General features: G+C 32.6%; 1 protein-coding gene across 1 annotated transcript; it reads left to right on the top strand.

Moving 5' to 3' along the window:
- The first annotated feature begins 11051 nt into the window (after positions 1–11051).
- Positions 11052–12944, top strand: LOC111904540 (MYB-like transcription factor EOBI). The gene is made up of 3 exons (XM_023900293.3): positions 11052–11479; positions 11608–11737; positions 11853–12944. Exons 1-3 carry the CDS (start codon positions 11326–11328, stop codon positions 12445–12447), a joined length of 879 nt encoding a protein of 292 aa, XP_023756061.1. The 5' UTR covers positions 11052–11325; the 3' UTR covers positions 12448–12944.
- Positions 12945–14042: the final 1098 nt, after the last annotated feature.

Raw genomic sequence — 14042 nt, 5'->3', positions numbered from 1 at the left:
AAATTAAAGTATATTTTTTTTATGGATAAAAAAAATATGTTGCTACTATAGATAAAAGAAATATGTAAGCATATTATATGTTGCTTTGGTGGATAGAAACAAAGTATGCTGCTATTATGTATGTTTGTATTATTGATTAAAAAAAATTCATTCATATTACTGATTAAGAAAAATGTGTTGTTATTATCGATAAAAAAAAATTCATTCATATTTTTGATTAAGAAAAATGTGTTGTTATTATGGATAAAAAAAATATATAAATATGTTGCTAGTACATATAACGAATCTAAGTTCATTTCCCCTGATAAAGTAAAATAAAGTGCTTTTCTTAAAATGGATAAAATGTAAATATATCATTATGATTTTTTAGAAACATTGTCAATATGTTGTTTGTTTTTAATCATTTTTTTTTGCTATAATGAGTAAGTACGTCACTAATTCCGTTCAATATTGTTTACTAATTTTATATGTTTGTTTTAACACTTTTAGGTATGAGACTTGGTGAAGACACTAATTCCGTCTTCATAAGGAGGTGAAGATGTTAAGAATAAATGGAAGCTCGTATTGGAAGGGTTGTGAAGGCTTATAGAATTCAATTTTTTTATGTTTGTTGTATGGGACATTTTTTTATAGATTTATATTCATTATGTTTGTAGAATATATATCAAATACTTCTTTTTAGTAAACTGGATTCGGTGCTTATAGTATTCAATTTTTCTTCTGCATCTCATTTAGAGAAAAAGTTGTTGCAAAAAAAATATTGGATTTTAAAATATTTTTACTATTTTTTTTATTGCCAATTACTGATGGAGATGGAATTCTGTCGTGTCATAAAATCGTCAGTAATTTGTGCAAAAATTTAATGTGGGAAATTTATCACTAGAAATATCTATCTGTACTAAAGTATGGTCGACAATCTTTCACTAAAATTATTTAGCCGGGAAATCTGTCACAAAAGATATACGCCGGTTGTACATGATGGAATAATCTGTTGGTAATGTAAAAAAAGAAAAAAGAAAATTACCCACACATATTACGGACATGTTTTCCTTTTTTTCGCGGAAAGTCGTTGTCATTCATTCGCCAAGGCTATCTTCGACGGATTTAGCGGTTGAAAAAGACACTGTCTTCAATAAATTTACTGGGAAAGAAAGTTAATAATGAAATGCACCGTCTATTTTGCCAAAAAAAAAATTATTTCCGTCAAATTTCGAGTTGTTTATAATTTCTCACATCGTGTGTGGTTAATAAAGGTTTGGATTGATAAAAAAAAGAACAAAAAAAAACACTAAACCATATATCAAACTCTCATTCCATACTTAAAGCGGATTAATCAACGTAACATAGGTAAACGTAAATCGAATTTCTAGTCAAGCACGATTCTTCGGTCTTACAAGGAAATCCTAGTAAAAGACACATGCGCATTGATTTTAAGGCAAATTATTCCCATTGAAACTCACAATGGGAATCTCTTCGTTGATTTGCTCACCTTCGATCGTAATAGGTGATGTCTCCAAGGGCATTATTTGTGGGGGCTTCTTGGTTGTTTCCCTTCTTAGATTCTTGATAGTATACAAGAAAGTTATAAAGCTACAAATTTAAAACTTTTAACTTTCTAGAAATACCACGACACACGGGTGAGGGAACTATGCTCATGCTTAAAAAGGAACAAGTTCTATAATTTGACACGTACATGCAGAAATATATATATATATATATATATATATATATATATATATATATATATATATATATATATATATATATATATATATATATATATATATATATATATATATATATATATATATATATATATATATATATATATATATAAAAGACTAAACTGCAAATTAGGTCACTGTGGTTAGCAAAAAATCTAGATGCAGTCCAAAAAATTTCCAACTTACAACACTGGTCCAAAATCACAAAGTTTCTATGGATTTGGTCTTCGAACAATATGAAATGACTTTTTTATCCTTTTCATATGATTTTTCATTTTTAAATCAATATTATTATTATTTTTTAATTAAAAACTAAACAAAATTCACTTCACCCAACCCTCTCACCCTTACCTCTATTCTCACCTTTACTCCTTAACTTTTCTCATCCTCTAGTTCTTCATTCTATAGTCTTTCTTCATACACTAACAGGAACCGTCGGAGCCGGAGTGAAATCCCACCCGTCTACCTATCCTGCCCACTACCTACTACACACCCACCATGTAACAACCCAAAATCTTAATAAATTTTTTCATTTTTAAATAGCGAATTCCATTTCCATAAGTTATAAAATTTCAATCACAACTGTTTTTAAATCCAAAACATAAGATACATTATTCATAAAATCAGAGTGTCCCCAAACAAATCGCTAGAGAGTGCATGTCGCGCCATCAAGCTGGACCCTTGTCCTTAGATCCCGAAGTACCTGAAACAACCAACAAACTGTAAGTTAATGCTTAGTGAGTTTCCCAAAGCATACCCCACATAACCCACATAATTAAATAATACATAACAATCCCATAAGCCATAGATATAAATATATAAGGATGTCGTGGGCTCCCCCCAGGGTCTTACACCTATATACCATGGGCTCCCCCATGGTCTTTACCTGGAATGCCATGGGCTCCCTGACATGGTCTAATATCTAAGTGTCATGGGCTCCCCTCATGGTCTTTACCTGAAATGTGATGTGCTCCCCCACATGGTATCCAAGTGCCACGGGCTCCCCCCCGAGGTCTTCCATGAAAGTATCACAAAAACAACTAGCATACCACATGCCACATACTCAACTAGCATACCACATAATCACATAATGGACCGGCCTTGGTGCCTTCGCCCCATTGGTATGGTGAGGAGACCCACCTCTCACGAAATGCTGAACTAATAAGATAAGTCCCAACTCATAGCTCCAAATCAAACTACCTACAACCATCATGAGACTAACTTTTCAAAATCCCAAAATACCAAAAATACCCTCAAAGTCAAACTTGATCAACCACGGTCAAAGTCAAGGTTAACAGTCCATGACGACCCCAACTCATCGAGTGCATCTAGCAACTGGTCGAGTTCCTTCAATTCTCAGAGGATCGGGAAAAACCCTATTCAACTCGCCGATTTATCTTATCAACTCGTCGAGTTTGAAAAATATCCAGAAGATTGGGAAAACCTCAAGTCAACTCGTCAAGTTCCCCTATGAACTCGCTGAGTTCCCTAGTCTGTCAACCCACTTAATGCATTAAGCCCTTTTCTTGAACCCAAAGGCTCCAAGCTTCAGATCTCAAACTATAGAGACGTCTAGGAGGGTAAAGTTTCCAACTTTACCCCAAAGATCATCCAATAAACTTTAGACCCAAACCCTAACTCCTTTGAAGAGGGTCTTGAGCTAAAACACCTCTAACACTTTTCTTTAATGTTTCCTATTGCGGATATGAGGTTCTAGGGTGGTTTAATCATGTAAGGTTTCTAACTTTACATCAATGCATGGCATTAAGGGGGCTAAAACACTCCAATATGGCTTATTAACATATTTAGGGCATGAGGGAGGGTCATGAATCAATAAAAATGGCAACTTTACGTCCAAAGAAGCCATGGGGTGTCCAGATCTGGAGTCATAGCTTCAAACCATGATCAAGTCCAAGAATAGTCCCAAACTAGGCTAATAATGGCCATAAACTTTCATAGAAGACGATCTAAGTAATAAAAGGCCAAGGTTTCGACTTTATACCTCAATGTAGCTGCAATACTGGCGGAAATCTCGGATCTACTGCCTTCTACTCAATCTATCTTCTTCAAGCTCTTACAAATGAGCACCAAAAGTCACTCTCAAAGCTCACACACACAAGAAGGTATAAGGCTCGAACTAGGGTTTCTATGGGCTATAAAGGCGATGATGGAGGCCATAAGGGGCCATAAGTTCTTTATTTAGGGGTTTCCTTTCCAACGTCTACTCGTCGAGTTGGGGCCTTCTAAATCGTCGAGTAGATCCTTCATCCTGTGTCCATAATGATCCCTACTCGATGAGTTGGAGCTTCCTAACTCGTTGAGTCCCAGTCCAAAACCCTAAATGTTAGAGAAATAAATGATACCTGAAACAAGCGTTACACACCATGCTCCTTTCTCTGTCATCGAACTGAAGAATATATATCATTCTCTTTTGCAACCTTTATCAGATCAACATAGATACACATATACTCACATTGATGATTCACTACATCTAGTTTAATCGATGAACTAGGTTCCAAATCTATTTATATGAAAGAAAAATTTCCAAATCCTAATTACATGAAACAAATAAATAACATAAGAAGACATTCAAGGCATGTCCCCTGTTATCCCTTTCCTTGAATCGCAGCCACCCACCCTCAGATCAATACAAGAAACAGAAACAGACACCAAAATCATCTTTGATTACTTAACTTCATAGAAAGCTTGATGAAGAAACTTTAAATTTTGATGACTATGAGAACCGGTTTGGAGTAGATAAATCTATATGTGAAACCATCCAACCCAATGTCGAATCAACGATTTGTGTCCAAGTTTTCTGAGGAAAAGGGAATCGACAATTTCGTATTGATGCATTGACCTCTTAATATCCATCGATATCATTTGTGTTAGAAGTCGGGAGGATGCTTGATTTCAAGAGATGTATCATTGTCACCAGATGACGTATTGTTGAGTTTTTGGGAGGAATTTCGTCGTTTGTTTGGAGGTGTCCATACTTACTGTGCCATTACGTGTATCACGACAATGAAGTGACTCTGATTACTGTTGGAGGAAGGATGGAGATGATGACCGATGAGAGGTGTTGGAGCTAGAGGAGGGCGAATGGTTAATCACCAAACCCTTTGATCGACGGTGTGAGAAAATAAAAGAAGAGAGAGAGAGAGAGAGAGAGAGAGAGAGAGAGAGAATAATGTGTCTCTAAGTCGGTGATGGAGATAGTGAATCAAGGGTATGGTGGGGGTCGGTTGAATTCTATTTATTTTTGAATTAAAGATGTATTAAATTGAATATAAAAAATCAAAAAAGGAAATTAAAAGGGTAAAACAGTCTTTTCAACTTTTCTAGGGACTAAACCACAAAAGAATTTGATTTTGGACTAATGGTGCAAGTTGAAAACTTTTTGGATTGTATCTACATTTTTTTGCTAACCACATAGACCAATTTTACAGTTTAGTCTATCTATGACTATAATCATATATATATTTATATATAAAATAGGGTGTGATTTACTATTCATATCCTTTTACAATATCTCTAATAGAAACTTATTATTACTTAAAATTATTGTTAGATCATCATTTTATTAACTTTAACCTCTAATTAAATAAGCTTTTGAACTATTAACATCTACCATTCTTTATTTTATAAAAAAGTTATTAATTTATCCATATCTATCTAGGCCTGGCAATGGAGCGGGTTTTGACCATGATCCGATCCGAATCCGTTAAAATTATAAGGGTTTGGATTGAGATTTGTGATTCGTTTACCCGTTAGCGACCCATACCCGTTAACCCTTTTATTAAAAGGGTCGGGTATGGATCACTATCGATCCGATCCGTTTATAACCCGCCCCGTGTATATTTTAATAATATAAATTTATTATTTATTTTATATATTTATGATATCCATTTGTTATTTTGTTAATTACCATTTACCATTTACGGGATAGGAAGCCCTTGGAAGTTGGAATCGAAGAGACATTCTGCAGGAGGTATTCTCGAGTCTCGACTTCGACTCTTTGAGTCTTTACGTTCCAAATTTCCAGTTCCAAGTTTCCAACTTCCGATCGTTTTTTTCTTAAATCGATTTCTAATAGACATTGTGCGACTTCGTCTTCACGCACGGCTTCACCTTTGCAATTGAATCGAGTGATCGACATTGGTTAATCAGGTTCATATTCTATTTCACTGAAATCGACTACAATCATTGGTTTTTTAATTTTTTGAAATCGAGTTTTGATGTTCTAAATTCTAATAGAAATCGTTGTTTACTAACCTTTGCAATCAATGTTTTTAATTTTCTGAAATCATGGTATTCTAATTTTGTGAAATCAGTTTCTTAAATCGTTTTCTTCTAATCTTTGCAATCGACATGGGTTAATTTTCTGAAACCATGGTATCTAATCCTATGATCGGCATTGGTTTTCTAATTTCTTGAAATCGACATGGGTTATTGCTTGTCTATGGAATTAGATCAAATACATGATTTTGCTTACTGTGAATATGTGATTGCTAATTCACCATATTGCTTATTGTTTACTGTTGCTAATATATTTATATGATTTCTTATTGCTTCATTTGTTTTAATGCAGGATGGATGATACTGATATGCAAACAAATGGTACTCAGAATGTTGTAGACCTGGATACTGAAACTCAAGTGAATGTTGAAGACAAAGATGAGAGTTTTGCCAAGAAAAGAAAATTAACATCTGATGTGTGGGCAGACTTTGATAAAATAAAGAGGAAAGATGGGAGTGATGGTGCCAAATGCAAGCATTGTCATAAGGTACTTGTTGCTGGCTCTAAATCTGGAACAACCCACTTGAGAAATCATTTAACTAGATGCAATAGCAAAAACAAAACTGATATTGCTCAATATATGATATCCACCAAGAAAAGTACCTCTGATGATTCAGTTGTGATTGAAAATTTCAAGTTCAATGAAGAGAAAAGTAGGATGGATTTTGCAAAAATGTTGATCAAGCACAACTATCCATTCAACATGTGTGAACATGAGTATTTTGAGTATTTTGTGAAGGGTCTTCAACCAAAGTTTCATCTTCATTGCAGAAATACCGTGAAGTCTGATATACTTCGTGTTCACAAAATTGAAAAAGAGAAACTATATACTTACCTTGAAACATTACCTGGCAGGGTTTCTCTTACGACTGATATTTGGACAGTTGATCATCAAAATATCGGATACATTTGTTTAACATCTCATTTTATTGATGAGAATTGGATCTTAACTAACAAAATACTTGCTTATAGATGTATAGATTATCCTCATGATGCAGAGACTCTTTTTAGACACATCATTGACTGCATACTAGATTGGAAGCTTGAAGGAAAGTTGTTCTCCATGGTGCTAGATAATGCTAGTGTCAATGACGCAATGGTGAGGACCTTGAGAGGTTGGCTTTGTGACAGGTCTGCAATCCCCTTGAATGGTAAATTATTTCATGTTTGTTGTAGTGCTCATATTCTTAATCTGGTTGTTCAAGATGGTTTAAAAGTTATTGGTGAGTTCATTCACAAGGTAAGAGAAACCGTAAAATATCTTAAACGTTCTCCATTTGGAACACAAAAGTTTAATAATGCGAAAGCTCATTACAAGATTAAGGATAAAAAAAAAGTAAAAATGGATTGTCCCACTAGATGGAATTCTACTTTTTTGATGATTAAAAGTGCTTTGGAGATGAAAGATGTATTTTGGCGTTTAGCCCAAACAGATGATAATTATAAATTCCATCCAACTAAAGAGGAGTGGGAAGTTGCCCAAGTTATAAGTGATTGCTTAGAGCACTTTTATAAAGCTACAAATCGGTTTTCTGGTTCTTCTTATCCTACTTCAAATATGGTCTTTTCTGATGTTTGTAAAATTAAGTTGCAAATGATGAAGTGGGAAACCAGTGAATATCTATTTTTGCGTAATATGGTCAACCCAATGAAGATTAAGTTTGACAAATATTGGAATGAATGTTCTTTGGTTTTATCAGTTGCTGTTGTATTTGATCCCAGGTACAAATTGAGTTTAGTTGAGTACTACTATAATAAGATCCACGGCTCTCTTGCTATTTCATATGTTGAAAAAGTTCGTAGTGCTTTGTTTGAGATCTTCAATGAGTATGATGAGTGCTTATCTCATTCTAAAGTGGAATCAAGCCCAAAATTTGGTGGTTCTTCAAGCGACACACACTTTTTTGATGATGAGTTATGTGGATTTGATTCCTGGTATGAAAAAAAGAAATCTAATGTACTTGCTACAAGCAAAACTGAGTTGGAGATTTATTTAGAAGAATCTTTACTTCCAAGAAGTGAGTCTTTTGATGTCCTAGATTGGTGGAAAGCCAATAGTGCAAAACATCCTACTCTTGCAAAGATCGCACGTGACATATTAGCCGTTCCGGCAACTAGTGTTGCATCTGAGGCAGCATTTAGTAGTGGAGGAAGAATAATTGATGAATGTCGTTCATCCTTGGTACCTGAAACTGTAGAGGCACTGGTGACTACACAAGATTGGCTACCCTCAAGGAAACAAAAAAGTATGTTGCTTTAATTCTAGAAGCCACTTAATTTTTTTTAACTTGAAATCCCTTAATAACTTGTATGTGGTTACTTTTGTACAGGTGCTCGGTGAGTTGAATGGTCGGATTCTTGATTTTTTGAAGATGCATCTCGAGGCCTACGTTTTGTCATGCATGTTTGTGATAGTAGACATTTGTTTGTTTTTTTTAAGAAATGTTATTTGAAGTATTAAGTTGTACTATACATTTATTTTATTTAAGAAATATTATTTTAATTATTAAGTAAAATGTGATTCATGTGTTTGATTATTTAAAATCATGCGGGTTACGGAGCGGGTTTGGATATCCGTTGATTCGGTGGATAAGGGTATGGGTTTGATTATTCAAAATCCGGCGGGTTACGGAGCGGGTTTGGATCATCTTTTAAAATTTGTTAAAAGGGTTTGGATCAAGGCTGATCCGCTCCAAACCCGCTCCATTGCCAGGCCTATATCTATCTATCATATTCTTTAACACTTTACTTATTTGACTAGTCATTTTTTAAAACACATGTCGTATTTAAAATTATTAGAAATATTACAATACGTTGTCTCAACAAAAAAAATTACAACACATCGTTCGAAAAAATTAATATGAACAAATTATTACGTCAAAGTTGTAAAAAAGTATTGAAAAATTATATCATCGTTATAATTTTATCTCATTAAACACTTAATAGAAATAATTAATTAGTAATACATAAATAAAGAAATTAAGTAATCTAACCATAATGTAGCATGTATTTAATGAAAATAAGAAAAAAATGATTTTGGCAAAATAACCACAAAGTCCGGATCAAAAAAATATTTTTTTCTAACAAAAAAACAAACATTATGGATTATGTGTTGAAATTTTGGAATTCAGATGAAGAAACTCCAGAATTTTGAGAACAAATCCGAAATTTGATAAGCAGTTTCAGAATTTTGAAAAAATAAATAGTTTTTTACAAAAATCTAAAAAAATTAAACAAAATAAGTAAATAATAAATATATACAATACTGACTTAAAATCAAAAATTTGATTGAAAACGATAATATTAAACATTTCAAAATAGATAGATTTCTTTCAAAAGAAATTGAAAAAAAAATGACTAAACAATTTGATAAACCGTCCGGATTTGAAGTATTTGGGGGGAAAATGATCATTTTTCAAAAACAATAAAAAAGTTATTTTTTTATTTGATAAAAAAACTCATTTATAATGGTTAGTTTATCCAATTTCCTAATAGAAAAAAACTCTTAAAATTAAAATATATTTAAGGGGTAAAATAACATATATTTAAAATATGACGAGTTAAATATAAAATATAAAAATATATTGACCACTTACTATATATATTATATATATATTAAGTGGTAAAAAGAAGCAAAATATCATACGTGCTCATTTATAATGGTTACTTTATTCATTTTCCTAATAGAAAAAAAAATACTTAAAACTAAAATATATTTAAGGAGTAAAATAAAGTATGACTAAAATATGAGAGGTTAAATATAAAATACAAAAATATATTGACCACTCCGTAAATACAAGCAAAATAATATATATGTTTTGATAACAATAAATAGTCAATTAAAACAAGTCAATATTTATAAGCTATAAAAAAAAGCTTCGTTTAAACAAAAAATTTTATTTGACATTACGAGCGTTTAACTTTTAATTTAAACAAAACGTTTCAAATTTAAAAGTTACTTCATGTAGCGTTTAACAAAACGCTACTGAGCTTTTGAAATCAATTTTCATAACTGTCCTTGAAAATATATTTATATATTTATTTTTTTAAATAATTATCATTTTATGTAATTTTATATATTTCAAAAAGTTCCAGCAATTTTTGTCAAACACTCATATATGTCTAGATACATCTCTGTAACATAGAGTTCAACGATACACACCCACCCACACATGATATATCATATGCACACCCACGCACATGTGATATCATGAGAGGATGTATCTAGTTTGGAAGGATCCGAATAGAATCACATAATTAGCCACCGGAAAGTTGGAAAGGTACATAATACAAAATGACAGGAAAATAAACACAATAATAGAATGCCATCTTAGTAAAGTCTAGAAACTTTTACATTATTTATGAGAAACCATAACTTCTTTTTAACATAAAAAGACGAAAAATCGCCAATTGTTTTACATAAAATTAAAGACAAACAACAACAGCTCACTAAAATCACAAATGGGTAAAGAATTGTCGGCTTCTTATATTTTTATTGAAAAAATTAATGGTCTTTTGTCATTTAAAAAAAATATAACAATGACTTTTTCATAAATAAGATCTATATTTCAAAACTTTAAAGGAGATTCACGTTCAATGAATACAAGGAAAGTAATACTTTATGTGACTGAAAAATCAACATTGTGTATGCTATATGTGGTATAGGACCATATTTTAAATCAACGTCAAACTATGTACTCTCCAAAACAAACAAAAAAAAAAAAATCAACGTTACTAATCAACTCTTACTTAGTTAGACTTGGTAAAACGGTTAAAATTTACTTAGGATAACATTATCATCTTAAGTTCAATTCCAATACTTGTACATCAAGAATGATTTACATTAATATGACCATGACGTGCGTGTGAGAGAGTGGAAGGGGGGAGGGGGGAGTGGAAGATGAGGAGAACAAGGAGGGGTGGCCAAGGGTGTGGATCTTAGCAGCCTCAAGTCTCAAGAAAGTATAAAAATCACATTTTCATTAAATTTCAATAAATAGACTTAGATGCTCACACAAAGAGCACTAGCTAGTTTGATTAGTTTTCTCAATTTTATATTCCAAAGATAGTGACAAACCCCGCATCTTGAGACTTCCCATTTGGCTTGTACTTGTATCAATTAAAGTCAATATTTAATGGGGTGTACTTCCCTATTTCCTTTAAACTTTTTCAAGAAAACCCTTTTTGTTTTGGGAATCACCATCATATGTATATAAACCTCCACTTGGTTTCCTAATTCCCGATCATTCAAGCAATACAAATTTTTATACTTTTCCTTGTTCTACTTTTCTTCTAACATCAATGAGGGCTACCAAGAACATGACAAGTTCTTGCAATGAAGAAGAGTTTGATCAATTGAAAAGAGGGCCATGGACACTTGAGGAGGACAATCTTCTTATCCGTTATATCACTTGTCATGGTGAAGGCCGTTGGAATTCGCTAGCAAAATCTGCAGGTAACTAAGGATAATATAAAAAACAGAAATGATTATATATTTGCATCATAAACGTTATATGAAGGTGTTATATACAACTTTCCCCTTTCTTCTTTTTCGTGGTTTTTAAGTTTTGTTTTTTTTTTCAGGATTGAAAAGAACAGGAAAAAGTTGTAGATTAAGATGGTTGAATTATCTAAAACCAGATACCAAGCGTGGAAATCTCACACCACAAGAACAGCTCTTGATCCTCGAACTCCATTCAAAGTGGGGCAATAGGTGAGTTGATTATATATGCCATATATTTAATTGTGTACTACATGATATAAAGAATTAATCTTGATGTTTCTTTCCATATATATTCTATAAATCATATACAATTTTTTACTTCCAGATGGTCCAAAATTGCCCAACACTTGCCGGGAAGAACCGATAACGAGATCAAGAATTACTGGAGAACAAGGGTACAGAAACAAGCTCGCCACCTTAAGATCGACTGTAGTAGTAAGAGGTTTGTAGAAGCACTTCACCAATTTTGGATACCAAGGTTGCTTGAGAAAGTAGAGCAAACCTCATCATCATCATCAGCATCAACTGCTTCTACTTCGACCATGAAAACCGAACAAAACAAATTAAGTTCTCATTCACAATCCGAACAGACCCTATTTGCAGTATCGTCTCCAACGACAAACCAAGGGTCTACTAACTCAAGATCAAGCATTCGTGAATCAGATTCTTCTGGGAATATGTTGCCACAGCTTCCTGAAATGTCACAACTTTATGAGGACACTGCCTTCCATGACTCATCACTCCAACACGATGACTGTTATAATGTGGATATAGGGAGTTTTGACATGATGGGCTTTGAGCAGACGGATGACATGTCAGCCTTGAACTTCCAGATGACAGATACTGATTGGATAACCAGTGGTGGCATGACAACAGACACATACTGGAACATGGATGAGTTATGGCAATTCAGAAAATAGATAATAATATTGACCTTTTGATATATGTCGTCAAATGGTCTTAATTAATCTCTCGAGTAATTTCTAATTATGGAAGAGTTGATAGTTTATACGTAGATAGGACCTCGTTTAAAGAAAGTCCCAAAGTCTCTAATCTTACAAGCACTAGAAGTGTATATGGTAAAGTAATACGTTTATTATGCTCTTCGGTGTAGCGTAAAGTTGCAATTGATATCTATTGTTAATGTCAATCTTTTTCCTTCCATTTGTCCACTTCTTTTTAGGATCCATCATACGCAGTTTCATAAATCCCTATCAATACTATATAAATGGAATTGGAACCGTGGCAACTTTTGGTCAGTCCATGTTTATCCAAGTACCATACTATCAAGTGGATCTGTTTTGTATAGCATTGTGACTTTAATATTTAAGCCTTGGTTCGAGCCTTTTCAATTTGTTTAATAAGAAAATCTTTGCATATCAATATATCAAATAAAAAGATTTACTTTTTCACTTAATGATCTTGTTGGCATATGGAATATGGATATGGATTAAAAGAGCGTTGAATAGAATAATTTGTGCTATGTTTGGTGGTGAAAAAATGTTTTTATTTTTATTCAAAAGATAAGTTTAAACAATGGTAGAATTTTTATTTCCAGAGATTAAATCTATATATTTTGTCCATGGGAGTTGAATAGTCAATCACTTAGGAATAACACCTTTTCAACATACCTAATGCCTTTACGCTATGTCTTTTTGGTTTTCAAGTTATTAGTCATTTAGAAAATTAAAAAAGAAAATCTTAAAAATTGTGTTAGAAAAAATGTTAAGCAAGACATGTTCTCAAAGTTTTATTTTTTCATAAAAAAAGTTTATGGAAAACAAATGATTTTTTCACAATCAAGCCAGGTCTTTGACTTCTTTATATCTACAAAGGTAATAAAATAAAGGGAAATATGTAGTAAAGTTTCAAAATTTTGATCTGATTTACACTCATTTATTTTTTATAAAAGAAGACCTGAAAACCAAAAAAATATTGCATTTTGTCAATATTTTACCTTTTCTGAGGTGGCAGACCAAGGTCGAAAGTAGTTGATGTGTATCCTTAATGATGTGTATCCTTAATTCGAAAAAATATGATATCTTGGAAGGGGTGAGATTTAAACTATTGACCTCTCACACATAAGGGAGGTAGTATCTTACCATTAAGCTAGAAAAATCTTGCTGTATTTCTTACTTAAACATATGTATATATTGTATTTATGTCTTTCCTTTAAAAAAATAATAATCCTAAATATGAAGCTGAAATGCTCAACCTGTAAATCTTCATTGATTTCATGGTTTTCGTTTTCCTCAAGATCTTCAACTGGGGGTTTTCTTAACATAAAATCATTTTCGTTTAACAAGAACACCACATATTGATTCTAGGATATTATGGGTGGTTTTTTAGGTTTGCTCCAGATATCTAAAATCCTTTTCGACTAACATATATACTTGCTTATCGGTTTCAGGCTATCTATTTTAATATAATTTCTACAACGAGTCAACGTGATTTCTAGGGTTTGTTCATCAGGTGTATGAAGATGAAAGATGGATCTGGAGATGTAGGAACTGAA

This window comes from Lactuca sativa, chromosome 3 (genome assembly GCF_002870075.4).
Source record: "Lactuca sativa cultivar Salinas chromosome 3, Lsat_Salinas_v11, whole genome shotgun sequence".
Classification (NCBI taxonomy): domain Eukaryota; kingdom Viridiplantae; phylum Streptophyta; class Magnoliopsida; order Asterales; family Asteraceae; genus Lactuca; species Lactuca sativa.
Note: the sequence above shows the minus strand (reverse complement) of the source record. Positions and strands in the feature narration are given on the sequence as shown.

What these genes read in the sequence shown, in the direction of transcription:
- LOC111904540 (XM_023900293.3), top strand. Translation starts at nt 11,326, where the DNA reads ATGAGGGCTACCAAGAACATGACAAGTTCTTGCAATGAAGAAGAGTTT. An exon ending in TTCGCTAGCAAAATCTGCAG is followed by an intron (nt 11,480 to 11,607) that starts GTAACTAAGGAT and finishes TTTTTTTTTCAG; the next exon opens with GATTGAAAAGAACAGGAAAA. An exon ending in CATTCAAAGTGGGGCAATAG is followed by an intron (nt 11,738 to 11,852) that starts GTGAGTTGATTA and finishes TTTTACTTCCAG; the next exon opens with ATGGTCCAAAATTGCCCAAC.